The following is a 15566-nucleotide window of genomic DNA, read 5'->3' as shown; positions in this document are numbered from 1 at the left end:
TATCTTTATATGTATATGCTTCTAAACTGTTGTATTCTGAGCACCTCTGCAAAAACAGTGATTATGTGTGAGTGTGGTGAAAGTGTTGAATGATGATGAAAGTATTTTCTTTTTGGGGATTTTCTTTCTTTTTTGGGTCACCCTGCCTCGGTGGGAGACGGCCGACTTGTTGAAAAAAAAAAAAATTGTACTTCATGTTGTAATTTGTTTATTGTATTTTTACCACTGAATATATCATTGCTTAGTTAATCTTAAGTTAATTTTAAACCTGCCCACAATTCTCTGCATACAAGGGGCTTTTGGCATGTACACTCAATCACTGTATTTCTTTTGTACAACTATGTTTCATGTCCATATAATAATAAATAAATAAATAAATAAATAAATGATAAGAAAAAGATGATTGTGGATGTTATGAATGAGAAGAAGCTGGATGTCCTGCCTTTAAGTGAAACAAAGCTGGAGTACATAGGAGAGTTTCACTGGGGAGAAATAAATGGGATTAGGTCAGGGGTTTCAAACAGAGTTAGAGCTAAAGAAGGAGTAAGAATAATGTTGAAGGATAAGTTATGGCAGGAAAAGAGGGAATATAAATGTATAAATTCAAGGATTATGTGGTGTAAAATAAAGGCTGGATGTGAAAAGTGGGTTATAGTAAGTGTTTATGCACCTGGAGAAGAGAGAAGTGTAGAGGAGAGAGAGATTTTGGGAAATGTTGAGTGAGTGTATGGGGAGTTTTGAACCAAGTGAGAGAGTGCTTGTGGTTGGGAATTTCAGTGCTAAAGTGGGTAAAAATGTTGTGGAGGGAGTAGTGGGTAAATTTGGGATGCCAGGGGTAAATGAAAATGGGGAGCCTTTAATTGAGCTTTGTGTAGAAAGAGGTTTGATAATAAGTAATACATGTTTTATGAAAAAAGAGGATAAATAAGTATACAAGGTATATAGTACGTAATGAAAGTAGTTTGTTAGATTATGCATTGGTGGATAAAAGGTTGATGGGTAGGTTTCAGGATGTACATGTTTATAGAGGGGCAATGGATATATCGGAGTTACTAGAGGAGTTACTAGATGGGGAGCTGGAGGTACTGGGTAGATGGCGGGAATATTTTGAGGAACTTTTAACCCGTAAACGGTCCAAATGTATATATATACGTTCTTACCACTAGTGCCCCAAATGTATATTTACATTTTATTTTTCCTGCCTCCAAATTTGGCATGATTGGCCTGAGATGCCTGGTCAGCATAGAATGGGTCTTAACACTCGGTGTGTGCGCTATTAAAATATTCTGGGAACACTTAGTACCTTCTGGGAGTGTCAGTTAAATTGAGCACCAGCTAGAGAAAATAGCGCAACAAACACCAAGGATTCGCTGATGTCATGTTATGTTAACACTCCCCTTTTAACCCATAAACAGTCCAAACGTATATATATGTTTTTACTGCTAGCGCCCCAAACATATATATACTTTTTATTTTTCCTGCCTTCAAATTTGGCATGATTGGCCTGAGATGCCTGGTCAGCACAGAATGGGTTCTAACAATCAGTGTGCGTGGTATTAAAAAAATCTGGGATCACTTAGTACCTTGTGGGAGCACCAGTTCAAATGAGCGCCAGCTAGAGCAAACAGTACAGCAAACACCTGGGATTCACTGATGTCATGTAGTATTAACACTCCCATTTTAAGAGGAAAGTGATTTTGACCCTGAGTTTAGTGGCTTTGAGGTGGAGGTGGCCAAAAGTGGTCGAGGAAATATCAAAAAACCTCGATAATAACCCATGTGCAATATTTGTGCAACACCCTTTCAGAATGTCTTACAACCTATGCCCTAAGTAAAGATAAACAATTCTGGCTGGCTGGCAGGCTGGCTAGCTGGCTGCCTGGCTGGCTGACTGACTGGCTGATTGGCTGGCTGGGTGGCTGGCTGGCTGGCCAGCTGCGTGGCAGCCAGCTGTGTGGCTGGCCGGCTGCTGGCGGCCTGGCTCTATCTCCATTTGTCTGTCTGTATCTATGTCTGTCTCTGCCTGTCTCTCTGTCTCTATCTCTGTCTATCTTTGTCTTTGTCTGTCTCTGTCTATCCCTGTCTATCTCTGTCTATCTATCAAAGCAGGCCCTAATCTTTTCTTATCAAGTCTTATCACTGTACCCTTGCAAATGCTCATCAAATGTCAGCTCTTATCAAATGTTATCTCATCTTATCACATCACTGTCAAGGGTGGACTTTGTTTTTCATGGTTCAAGGGAACTTTTTATTTTATTATTATTAGGTATTCTCCTCCTCCTCCTCCTCCTCCTCCCTCCCCCCTCCCTCCCTACCTCCCTCCCTACCTCCCTCCCTCCCTCCCTCCCTACCTCCCTCCCTACCTCCCTCCCTACCTCCCTACCTCCCTCCCTACCTCCCTCCCTCCCTCCCTCCCTCCCTCCCTTCCTACCTCCCTCCCTCCCTCCCTCCCTTCCTACCTCCCTCCCTCCCTCCCTTCCTCCCTCCCTCCCTCCCTCCCCTCCCCTCCCTCCCTCCCCTCCCTCCCCCATCCCTCCCTCCCCTCCCCCCCTCCCTCCCTCCCTCCCTCCCTCCCCTCCCTCCCTCCCTCCCTCCCTTCTTACATCCCCTCCCTCCCTCCCTCCTTCCCTCCCTACCTCCCTCCCTCCCCTCCCCTCCCTCCCCTCCCTCCCCTCCCCTCCCCCCCCTCCCCTCCCTCCCTCCCTCCCTCCCCTCCCCTCCCTCCCTCCCTCCCTCCCCTCCCTCCCCTCCCCTCCCCTCCCTCCCCTCCCCTCCCTCCCCTCCCCTCCCCTCCCATCCCCTCCCCTCCCTCCCTCCCTCCCTCCCTCCCTCTATACTTCCACATATCCAAAACATTGTTGGGACCTATAAATGCTTTGTTTTTATTCCAAGACAATAGTAAATGTCCACCTGTCAATGTGTTTGTGACAATGTGAGTACAATTTCAGTACCTAATACAGTGGACCCCCGCATAGCAACTTTAATCCGTGCAAGAGGGCTGATTGTTATGCGAAATGATCGGTATGCGAATGAATTTTCCCCATAAGAAATAATGGAAATCAAATTAATCCGTGCAAGACACCCAAAAGTATGAAAAAAAAATTTTTACCACATGAAATATACATTTTCCTACACACAAAGAGAAGGATACATGTACAATAGTAGAGTAGTACATGCACAATATATATTGTGCATGTACTACTCTACTAAATGAAGAATAAATGACACCTTTATTGAAGATGCAGCAATGACTGATGAGACACTGTGTCCTGGGAGTGCCTTTTCCTCCTGAGTACTGTAGGTCCTGTTTGGCATTTTCTTCCAGAACAGGCCTTATCACACTGTGTATGCCACTACGATTCTTAAATCTCTCAAACCAACCTTTGCTGGCTTTAAATTCACCAATATGAGCACTAGTTCCAGGCATTTTTCCCTGTTCACCTGGGTGTTAGTCGACTGGTGTGGGTTGCATCCTGGGAGACAAGATTAAGGACCCCAATGGAAATAAGTTAGACAGTCTTCGATGACACTGACTTTTTTGGGTTATCCTGGGTGGCAAATCCTCTGGGGTTAATTGTTTCTTGGTATTCTCAATAAGCCACACCAACAACGGTGCTACAGCAGCAGCTGACAGTGCTACAGCAGCAGCAGACGATGCTACAGCAGCAGCAGACGGTACTACAGCAGCAGCAGACGGTACTACAGCAGCAGCAGCAGCAGCTGACGGTGGTACAACAGCAGCAGCAGACGATGCTACAGCAGCAGCAGACGGTACTACAGCAGCAGCTGACGGTGGTACAGCAGCAGCAGCAGCTGACAGTGCTACAGCAGCAGCAGACGATGCTACAGCAGCAGCAGACGGTACTACAGCAGCAGCTGATGGTAGTACAGCAGCAGCAGCAGCTGACAGTGCTACAGCAGCAGCAGACGATGCTACAGCAGCAGCAGACGGTACTACAGCAGCAGCAGACGGTACTACAGCAGCAGCAGCAGCAGCTGACGGTGGTACAACAGCAGCAGCAGCTGACGGTGCTACAGCAGCAGCAGCAGCAGCTGACAGTGCAGCAGCAGCAGCAGCAGCTGATGGTGGTACAGCAGCAGCAGCAGCAGCAGCTGTACCACCAATAGTAGCGATGGTTGATTGGGGTTTATTATACAACCTGGCCAGCTCGGAGACACGCACTCCACTTTCATACTTATCAATGATCTTTTTCTTCATCTCTGTAGTAATTCTCACCCTTATTGCTGTAGGGTTGGCACTAGAAGCTTTCTTGGGGCCCATGGTCACTTATTTTGCAGATAAAATCACCAAAAACACTGTAATAATACGAAATGTTCCGATTGTATGCTTGGATGTTACTGTGGAGGCTGGCTGGTAAACAATGCCACCGGCGGCACATGTGAGGCTGGCTAAGGGCGCACATTGGACGCGTCTCGGACGAAGAGCGGTGAGCGGGTTTTTGAGCAGTATGCGAGGCAAAATTTTTGCGATAAAAGCGAGCGGTATGCGGATTGAACGTTATGTGATGCCGACGGTATGCGGGGGTCCACTGTACTAGTGTCAGAATAAAGATTGGTTATTAAATTACAAGAACTACTATAAATTGTAATTATCAGAACATTAAAATTATATAAAATAATATGAAAAATGGAAAAAAAGATATATCGGCAACACTTCTGCAAGCAGCAGTGCTCCATGTTGCCGTCAGGTGATCTCCAAGTGCCAACTTTGCGGCCTCATATCTCGGTAAGTACTGACCTTAAATTTTTTGTTTTATCCTATAACACTTAGAAAATTGTGCTCTTTTTTCAATAAAAAAAATTATTTTTTTATTTTTCAAAATATTCAGGGCACTGGGGTAGTGAACGTATATATACGTTTGGACCGTTTACAGGTTAAGAGGAAAGTGATGTTGACCCCAAGTTTAGCGACTTTGATGTGGATGTGGCCACAAGTGGTCAAAGAAATATCAGAAACCTCGATAATAACTGGTTTGCAACATTTGTGCAACACCCTTTCAGAATGTCTTATAACCTATGCCCTAAGTAAAGAGAAACAATTCTGGAACGCGTAATAAGTGTTCGGCTGGCTGGCTGGCTGACTGGTTGGTTGACTGGTTGGCTGGCTGGCTGGCTGGCCAACTAGCTGCCCAACTGGCTGGCCGGCTGCTGGCTGGCTGGCTCTGTCTCTGTATGTCTGTCTGCATCTATGTCTCTGTCTATCTATATCTGTCTCTATCTCTGTCTATTTGTCTCTGTCTGTCTCTCTTTCTATCTCTGTCTCACAGGTACACATAAATACAAGTATACATAGTGTAAATTACATAGGATAACCCAAAAAGTCCAAAATGCTATACAGCGCTTGTAGATATAATACATAAGTATACCTGTTGGTTCACAGTGGCTCTCTCTGAGACAGAGAGACAAGCAGACAGACAGATAAGCAGAGACAGAGATGCCGACACTCCTCAAATGTCACCTCTTATCTCATCACTGCACCCTCGCTGGCGCTCATCAAATGTCACTCCTTGTCTTATCACTGCACCCTCGCCGGTGCTCGTCAAATGTCACCCCTTATCTTATCACTGCACCCTCTGGACACTTATCACTGACACTTGTCTTAGATCATGCTTCAAGGGAACTTCTTCTTCTTATTATTATTATTATTATTATTATATAGTCCTGTGTATCCAGAACATTGCTGGGACCTATAAATACTTTGTATTTATTCCTAGACAATAGTAAATGACGAAGGCAGGTGTAAATGTCCACCTGTCAGTGTGTTTGTGACAATTTGAGTAAAATTTCAGTACCTAATATTAGTGGCAGAACAAAGGTTGATTATGAAATGGCAAGGACTACAACAAATTGTAATTATCAGAACACAAAAATTATATAAAATAATATAAAAATGAGAAAAAAAAAGGTATATCGGCAACACTTCTGCAAGCGGAAGGACTCGATTTGCATCAGGTGAGCATTAAGTGCCAACTTCGCAGCTTCATATCTCAGTAGTACTGACCCTAATTTTTTTCATTTTAATCATATAACACTTAGAAAAATGTTCTCTTTACATATTTCTATAAAAGAAAACAATTTTTTTTATTTTTCAAAATATTCGGGGCACTGGACAGTATATATACGTTTTGACCGTTTGTGGATTAAATGATGATGAAAGGGAGGTGGCAGTTTCGTGCACTGGTCAGGGAGGTATAACATCTTTGAAGAAGAGCAGGATGTGAGTGTGGGGGAGTTGCGTGAGGCATTACGTAGAATGAAAGGGGGTAAAGCAACAGGAACTGACAGGATCATGACAGAAATGTTAAAAGCAGGGGGGATATTGTGTTGGAGTGGTTGATATTTTTGTTTAATAAATGTATGAAAGAGGGGATGGTACCTAGGGATTGGCGGAGAGCATGTATAGTTCCTTTATATAAAGGGAAGGGGGACAAAAGAAATTATAGGAATTATGGGGTAATAAGTTTACTGAGTATATCAGGTAAAGTGTACGGTAGGGTTATTATTGAAAGAATTAGAGGTAAGACAGAGCATAAAATTGCAGATGAGCAGGGAGGCTTTAGAGTGGGTAGGGGATGTGTAGATCAAGTGTTTACATTGAAGCATATATGTGAACAGTATTTAGATAAAGGTAGGGAAGTTTTCATTGCATTTATGGATTTAGAAAAGGCATATGATAGAGTGGATAGGGGAGTAATGTGGCAGATGTTGCAAGTGTTTGGAATAGGTAGTAAGTTACTAAATGCTGTAAAGAGTTTTTATGAGGATAGTGAGGCTAAGGTTAGGGTGTGTAGGAGAGAGGGAGATTACTTCCCAGTAAAAGTAGGTCTTGGAAGAGATGTGTAATTTTTTTTTTTTTTTTTTTCAACAAGTTGGCCGTCTCCCACCGAGGCAGGGTGACCCAAAAAAAGAAAGAAAATCCCCAAAAAAGAAAATACTTTCATAATCATTCAACACTTTCACCACACTCACACATTATCACTGCTTTTGCAGAGGTGCTCAGAATACAACAGTTTAGAAGCATATACGCATAAAGATACACAACATATCCCTCCAAACTGCCAATATCCCAAACCCCTCCTTTAAAGTGCAGGCATTGTACTTCCCATTTCCAGGACTCAAGTCCGACTATATGAAAATAACCGGTTTCCCTGAATCCCTTCACTAAATATTACCCTGCTCACACTCCAACATGGTTATTTAATGTACATGTATTTATAGATGGGGTTGTAAAAGAAGTAAATGCTAGGGTGTTGGGGAGAGGAGTGGGATTAAATTATGGGGAATCAAGTACAAAGTAGGAGTTGACACAGTTACTTATTTGCTGATGATACTGTGCTTATGGGAGATTCTAAAGAAAAGTTGCAAACCAATCAATCAATCAATCAAGTTTGTTCTCTATAAGGATTACAATGCAGGGTTTACAGATTTTGGATATTGTGTGGTTTACATGTTTTAAAATACTAATTACAGAGGGGGCCACTAGGACATCTAGCATGGCTAGGCATTTTGGGCAGACTTAGATTAATTCTAAGCTTTAAATTATTATAGATTATGGTATTAGGGCTAAGCGACTACATTATAGTTTGTAAGTTTAGCAATGTGAATGCTTTTGTTTTGGCACAATACATAGTGTCTATGTTAGAGAATCATAGGCAAGCTTATGACTAGTTAGGGTTCATTATTTTAAGATTAAGATTCGTATTTTTGTGTTTATAGTCAATGGGTGAGTGAGTGTAAGTGTGAACCACCAGGTGGTTTTCATGTTAGTTGACAGGGTGTATCAGGGAGATAAGATGTTTTCTAATGGTAGTTTTGAAAGTGATGAATGTGTGTGCAGTTCTAGAGTTTTCAGGTAGGGTGTTCCAGATTTTAGGCCCTTTGACATACATTGAATTTTTGTAAAGGTTTAGTCAGACACAGGGAATGTCATAGAGATGTTTGTGTCTGGTGTTATGCATGTGGGTCCTGTCACAACTATCAAGAAAGCATTTTAGGTCAAGGTTAATATTGGAATTTAAGGTCCTGTAGATGTAGATTACACAGTAGTAAGTGTGGATGTTCTGAACAGGGAGTAAGTTTAGATCTATGAAGAGTGGGGGGTGTGGGGGGGGGTGTTGCCAGGGATGGGTTTTAGTGATTATTCTTACTGCGGCTTTTTGTTGGGTTATTGTTGGCTTTAGATGTGTTGCTGCAATTGATCCCCAAGCACAAATAGCATAGGTGAGGTATGGATAAATGAGTGAATGGTATAGTGTGAGAAGGGCAGTTTGCGGCACATAATATAGTATCTTGGAGAGGATCCCCACCATTTTGGATACTTTTTTTGTTATTTGTTGGATATGGGTGCTGAAATTTAGGTTGTTGTCGAGGTATAGACCTAGGAATTTGCCCTCATTATATCTAGCAATTAGAGTGTTGTCGATCTTAATGTTAAGTTGCGCAACACCTGCTCTGCTACCAAACATAATGTAGTTAATAATGTAGGTTAATAGATGAGTTTGGGAGGGTGTGTAAAGGTAGAAAGTTGAAAGTGAACATAGATAAGAGTAAAGTGATGAGGGTATCAAATGATTTAGATAAAGAAAAATTGGGTATCACACTGGAGAGAGGGGGTATGGAAGAAGTGAATGTTTTCAGATATTTGGGAGTTGACTTGTCAGCAGATGGGTTTATGAAGGATGAGGTTAACTATAGAATTGATGAAGGAAAAAAAGGTGAGTGGTGCATTGAGGTATCTGTGGAGACAAAAAACGTTATCTATGGAGGCAAAGAAGGGAATGTATGAAAGTATAGTGGTGCCAACACTCTTATATGGGTGTGAAGCTTTGATTGTAAATGCTGCAGTGAGGAGGCGGCTGGAGGCAGTGGAGATGTCCTGTCTAAGGGCAATGTGTGGTGTAAATATTATGCAGAGAATTCAGAGTGTGGAAATTAAGAGGAGGTGCAGAGTTACTAAAAGCTCAGGAGGGGTTGTTGAAGTGGTTTGGTCATTTAAGGAGAATGGATCAAAGTAGAATGACTTGGAAAGTATATAAATCTGTAGGGGAAGGAAGGAGGGGTAGGGGTCATCCTCAAAACGGTTGGAGGGAGGGGGTAAAGGAGGTTTTGTGGGCAAGAGGCTTGGACTTCCAGCAAGTGTGTGTGAATGTGTTAGATAGGAGTAAATGGAGACGAATGGTTTTTTGGACTTGACGAGCTGTTGGAGTGTGAGCAGGGTAATATTTAGTGAAGGGATTCAGGGAAACCGGTTATTATAGATTTATCCGGACTTGAGTCCTGGAAATGGGAAGTACAGTGCCTGCACTTTAACCCCTTTGACTGTTTCGGTCATATATATATGTCTTACAAGCCAATGTGTTAGACGTATATATACACCTACCGTCCGACTTACACCTGCTCGACATACGACCACTCAACTTACGACCATGTTTTTTATGCCAAATTTCTGGGAAATAAATGACTGTTTGTGTTGTACACAGTGTTTATCCTAAACCATGGCATATAAAATACAGTACTAACATCATAAAAAGTAAGTAAAACATGAAGTACCAAAATAAAACAATCAAATAAAATCATTACAAAAGTGTGATGTTGATATTCAGTAGTAAGGTTCAACTTACGTCCATTTTGACTTACGACCGGTTGGTCGGAACCAAGCTTGGTCGTAAGTCGGATGGTACCTGTACTGAAAAATTTGAGTGGCTTCAAATCAAGCGGGAGAAAGCTGGTAGGCCCACATGTGAGAGAATGGGTCTGTGTGGTCAGTGTGCACAGTAAAAAAAAAAAACCCTGCAGCAAGCAGTGCATAATGAGAAAAAAAAACTCCTACCATGTTTTTGGATTAAAATGCCGACTTTGAGGTGTATTTTCGTATAGTTTTTATGGTTATATTCTCGTTTTCATAGTCACATTTAATAGAATGGAAAACATATTATAGAAATGGATGTGATTTTGATTGGTTTTACTATGAAAAGGACCTTGAAATGCAACTCAAAGTAGGGGAAATGTTTGATTTTTGCCGATGTTCAAGAGTAAACAGATATGCAGCCATGAATGGGTTGACATTTTTTATACAATTATTACAGTATTACAGTAGTCTGCATAACAGTAAGTCTTCTATTTTTTGTTTGAATAAAAATTCAAAATAGAAAGCAAGAGTAATATCAGAGGGGCATGGAGACACGACTGATGAACAAAGAAAATGTTATTTTAGAACCAGGAATGTCTGCATTGTTCATTCTGGACCCTATTTTGAAATTGGCATATTTTTTAATTTGCATGATATCGGCTAAATTGCCAATTTCAGACCACTTTATTGGGTAGTTGAAATCGGTAAATGGGCAGCTTCTTGTACTCAACCGATAGAACAAATGGAGTTCTAAAGAAATAGCTGTGAGTTTGGTCAACTGGAACATTGGAATTAGCCGAAAATAGGGCTCAAATGTGAGCGAATTTGCCGATTCGTAAATATCGCCGAGGTCGCTAACTTCAGGAGAGTGTAATTCTGTACGTTTTTCATCAAATTTTGTAGTTTTGGTGTCATTACCATAGGGAAAAGATTCTCTATCATTTCATAAGAAAAAATAATTTTTTTTTTCAACTATTTCACGACACCGAGAGACACCTCAGGATTTGGGGGTTGTGACAGTGAAAGGGTTAAAGGAGGGGTTTGGGATGTTGACAGTTTGGAGGGACTTCTAAACTGCCATATCTGAGTGCCTCTGCAAAGACAGTGATTATTTATGAGTGAGGTGAAAGTGTTGAATGATGATGAAAGTATTTTTTTTGGGGAGATTATCTTTCTTTTTGGGTCACCCCACCTCAGTAGGAGATGGCCAACTTGTTAAAAAAAAAAAAATCATTGTCATTAATGTTATACAGGTTGGTCATCACTGATCCGGAAATCAGTTATTCGGTTCCATCAATAATCCAGCACTAATTTTGGCTAGCATAATTTCAAAATTTGATCATTATACTGACTGAAAGCATTATACTGACTCAAATTTCATCATTATACTAACTCAGAAATTGTGCAGATGGTTGTAAATCCACAGCAGCAAGCCAGTGGAGGAGAAAGCAGTGATGAAAATGAGGAAGATGTAGCAGAAAGAGTCTCTATTGATAGGTTAATTAACCCTTTGAGGGTTTCGGACGTACTAGTACGGCTTACGACCCAGGGTTTTTGACGTACTAGTACGCCTAAATTCTAGCGCCCTCAAATCTAGTGGGAGAAAGCGGGTAGGCCTTCATATGAAAGAATGGGTCTATGTGGTCAGTGTGCACAGTCTAAAAAAAATCCTGCAGCACACAGTGCATAATGAGAAAAAAAAAACTTTGACCGTTTTTCTGGAATAAATCAGCGAATTTGCACTGTATTTTTGTATGGTATTTATTGTTGTATTCTAGTTTTCTTGGTCTCATTTTATAGAATGGAAGACATATTACAGAAATTGAGATGATTTTGACTGGTTTTATAATGAAAGATACCTTGAAATTGAGCTCAAAGTAGCAGAAATGTTCGATTTTTACCAAATTTCAAAAGTAAACAAATCGTGCCAATGGTCCAATACACGTCAACTGGTGAGTCTAATATTCTTTCACAAGTGCGCCAATAATATTTATACAATTTTTTACACTAATGCAGTAGTCTGCATAACAGTAAATCTTATATTTTTTGTGAGAATAAAAATTCAAAGTGGAAAGCAAAAGAATATAAGAGGGGCCTTGAGACGTGACTAATGACCAGAGGAAATGTCATTTTAGTGCCAGGAATGTCTTTCTTGTTTATTCTGGACCCTATTCGGAAATTGGCATCTTTTGAAATTTGTGTGAAATTGGCAAAATTGCTAAATTCTGACCAATGTACTGGATAGTTGAATTTCATAAATGGGTGGTTTCTTGCACCCACTCGATAGAAAAAATGGAGTTCTAGCGAAATATTCATGTTTTTTGTCGACTAGTGCAGTGGAATTGGCCGAAAATGGGGCTCAAAGTTGGCAAAATCACCGATGCGTAAATATCCCAGAGACCGCTAACTTTGCGAGAGCATAATTCCGTAAGTTTTCCATCAAATTTCAAACTTTTGGTGTCCTTATGATCGGGAAAAGATTCTCTATCTTTTCATAAGAGAAAATTATTTTTTTTTTTTTTTAAATTTGGCTGATCCTGAGAACGAGTTTCGGAGAGGGCCTGTCGACCCTCAAAGGGTTAAGTGTATTTTAACCTAACCACTCTGTAATCCGGGAAACTAACTAATCCGGCACACTACAGGCCCCAGTGATGCCGGATTAGTGATGGTCAATCTGTATGATGAACACCATTATTTCAAGAATATTATGGAGCAGAAGCTTTATTACTTCGGAAATTCCAAAACATGAAAGGGTAAAAATAATTATAAAAGTGTACTTGCCACTTTAATAAAATATTGTCCTTTTCCAAATATATATGTAGAACTCTTTACAAGTGTTGTAGGGTAGGAGGTGTGGAAATTATATAATTACAGAATAATTTATTCAAGAGAGGCCATTAATTAGAACACAAGAGTAGCACTCATATATTAGTGTCATAAATGCCTGGTTAGGATTGGATGAAAATGTTATACATATAGTACTTGCTCTTCTGGTTGTTTTGATGTGGGTGTAGTAGATGACTGAAGCATCATTTAGGGTATAGCTTGGGTATTCACTAACATAAAATTGTACATTATTATAAGGCACATTTTTAGCTATTATAATTATGCAGATATCATAACATCAATGTTGCCTTATTCAACCATGGAACACCTGTGTTCTTTGGTCCTTTCTCCATGTATTCTCACACTCTCTCACTTTTGACACTCGCACTCAAACTTACTCTCACTTTCACAATCATTCTCACATTTACTCTCACTCACACACATACACACACACACACACAGTTATATTTACTGACATTAAACTTTTTTAACTATACTGTACTATACTGACAATAATAATGTGTATACTTTTTGATACAGGCACACGTCAAATCATACAGTACGTATGACAAACACATTCAAAGTAGAGGCATGGCACAGCATGGTGATTACACGACATGTGCATCATCCAACGAACTTGACAAAAAATGTGCTAATCAAAGTCTTCCAAGAAGTGACAACATGGTTTTATGATGTGAGCCAAAAGGATGTGCACTATATGTAAGTTTAAGCAGTGCATTCTATATAATTTTTTATAATATAATATTCTGTACACTGTTAACATCTCAACCCTTAACCCTTTCAGGGTCTGTGCTGTGCTTTACGTTGAGAATCCAAACCGTAGATCTACGCCATGAGTTCAGCTCACTCTGATAAGCTGTGAGCGGTAAATTTGGGCCTAGATATGAGAGAATACATCTATCTGGTATATGTGCACCACATAAAACAAATCCTGCAGCACACATTACATAATGAGAGAAAGAAAACTGAGACCATAATTTTTTATTAAAACAGCGACTTTGCAGTATTTTTTCGTATGTTTTTTATAGTTGTATTGCGATTTCTTGGTCTCATTTGATAGAATGGAAGATATATTACAGAAATAGGGATGATTTTGATTGGTTTTAGTACTGAAAATGGCTTGAAACAGAACTCAAAATAGCCAAAATGTTCAATTTTTGCCAATGTTCAAGAGTAAACAAATGACCTCACACGTCTAATACACGCCAGCTGGTGGGTCTAATATACGTTCACAAATGTGGTGATATTATTTATTCAATTACGTATTACAATACAGTGGACCCCCGGTTAACGAACTTTTTTCATTCCAGTAGTATGTTCAGGTGCCAGTACTGACCGAATTTTTTCCCATAAGGAATATTGTGAAGTAGATTAGTCCATTTCAGACCCCCAAACATACACGTACAAACGCACTTACATAAATACACTTACATAATTGGTCGCATTTGGAGGTGATCGTTAAGCGGGGGTCCACTGTATTTCATAACAGTAAATCTTCTATTTTTTGGTTTGAATAAAAATTCATTATGTGAATAAAAAATCAAAATGGAATTCATTTGTAAAGCCTGAAAACATAACTAACGAACAGAGGAAATGTTACTTTAGTGCCAGGAATGCCTGTACAGTGGAACCTCAAAAATCAAACATATCACATATCAAACGTTTCGAAAATAGGACCATTTTTTCGGACAAACTGTGTCCCTATTATCGAACACGCCCCTATTTTTGGACCACCAGGTACGGGACCTGTCTGCCTGCCCGCTCTGTCCTCGTCCCCGTGCAGGCGCCGTGAGCAGTCTAGCTTTGTTTATGCTTGAGTGAACACTAACCTGCACTCTCATTCACGCATTTTACGATTATTTCGTGTTTAATGCTTGTGGGACTGTGAAATAAGCTACCATGGGCCCAAAGAAACTTGCTAGTGGTGCCCCTGTGGTAAAGAAAGTGAGAAACACCATAGATGTGAAGAAGGAAATAATACAGAAGTATGAGAGTGGTGTGAGACTTGTTGAGCTTGCCAGGATGTATGGGAAAAACAAGTCGACCATCTGTTCTATCCTGTCAAAGAAAGAACAAATCAAGGAAGCTGATGTTGCGAAAGGTGTTAATATAGGGAGTGGATGAGGTGCCTTCTTCAAAGATTGAGGAGATTTGTGCCAAGTGGAATGATGTCCAAATGTTTGTGCAGAAGTACCACCCTGAGCAAGCTGAAACAAGCCATCTTTGCAACAAGTTCAGTGACAGAACCATGTCCCATTTTAGGGAAATGTTAAAGAGGCGCCAGAAACAGAGGACTGTGGACAGTTATTTTGTGAGACAGGGGTCCAGTGACTCTCAAGCTGGTCCTAGTGGCATTAAAAGACAGAGAAGGGAAGTAACCCCAGAGAGGGCTTTACCTGAAGTCCTCATGGAGGGGGATTCTCCTTCCAAACACTAACCCCAACTCCCTCTCTCCTCCTTCCTATCTTCCAGATGCCATCACCAATCTTCAATAAAGGTAAGTAAAAATGTTATTTTATATGTATTACTATACATAATTAAAAACTATAGTATTTGTTGTATGCTCTCGCGAATTTTGATGTGTCAGCGATATTTACGAATCTGCGATTTTGCCAAATTTGACTCCCATTTTAGGCCAATTACCTTATTACAGTCGACCAAATTCTTAGCTATTTCACTAGTATTACTTCTATTCTATCGATTGAGCACAATAAATCGCCCAGTCAACTGTTTCAACTACAAAATAAAGTGATTGGAAATTGGTAATTTGGCCAATTTAACACAAAGTTCAAAATATTCCAGTTTCAAAATAAGGTCCAGAATAAACAAGGCAGACATTCCTGGCACTAAACTAACAATTCCTCTGTTTATTAGTTATGTTTTGAGGCTTTACAAATGAATTCCATTTTGATTTTTAATTCACATAATGAATTTTTATTCAAACCAAAAAATAGAAGATTTACTGTTATGCAATATTGTAATAATTGTATAAATATCTTCACCACATTCGTGAATGTATATTAGACCCACCAGCTGGCATGTATTAGACGTGTGGGGTCATTTGTTTACT

At 40.2% G+C, this 15566-nt stretch overlaps 1 protein-coding gene across 1 annotated transcript in view; it reads left to right on the top strand.

The window, feature by feature from the left end:
- The first annotated feature begins 399 nt into the window (after positions 1-399).
- Positions 400-15566, top strand: part of LOC128688733 (uncharacterized) — a 69519-nt gene continuing 54352 nt past the window's right edge. Inside the window, exons 1-2 of the mRNA XM_070084743.1 lie at positions 400-506; positions 13016-13195. Coding sequence (XP_069940844.1) covers positions 400-506; positions 13016-13195 — 287 coding nt within the window. The remainder of the gene's footprint in view (positions 507-13015; positions 13196-15566) is intronic.

This window comes from Cherax quadricarinatus, chromosome 13, assembly GCF_038502225.1.
Source record: "Cherax quadricarinatus isolate ZL_2023a chromosome 13, ASM3850222v1, whole genome shotgun sequence".
NCBI classification, from domain to species: domain Eukaryota; kingdom Metazoa; phylum Arthropoda; class Malacostraca; order Decapoda; family Parastacidae; genus Cherax; species Cherax quadricarinatus.
Note: the sequence above shows the minus strand (reverse complement) of the source record. Positions and strands in the feature narration are given on the sequence as shown.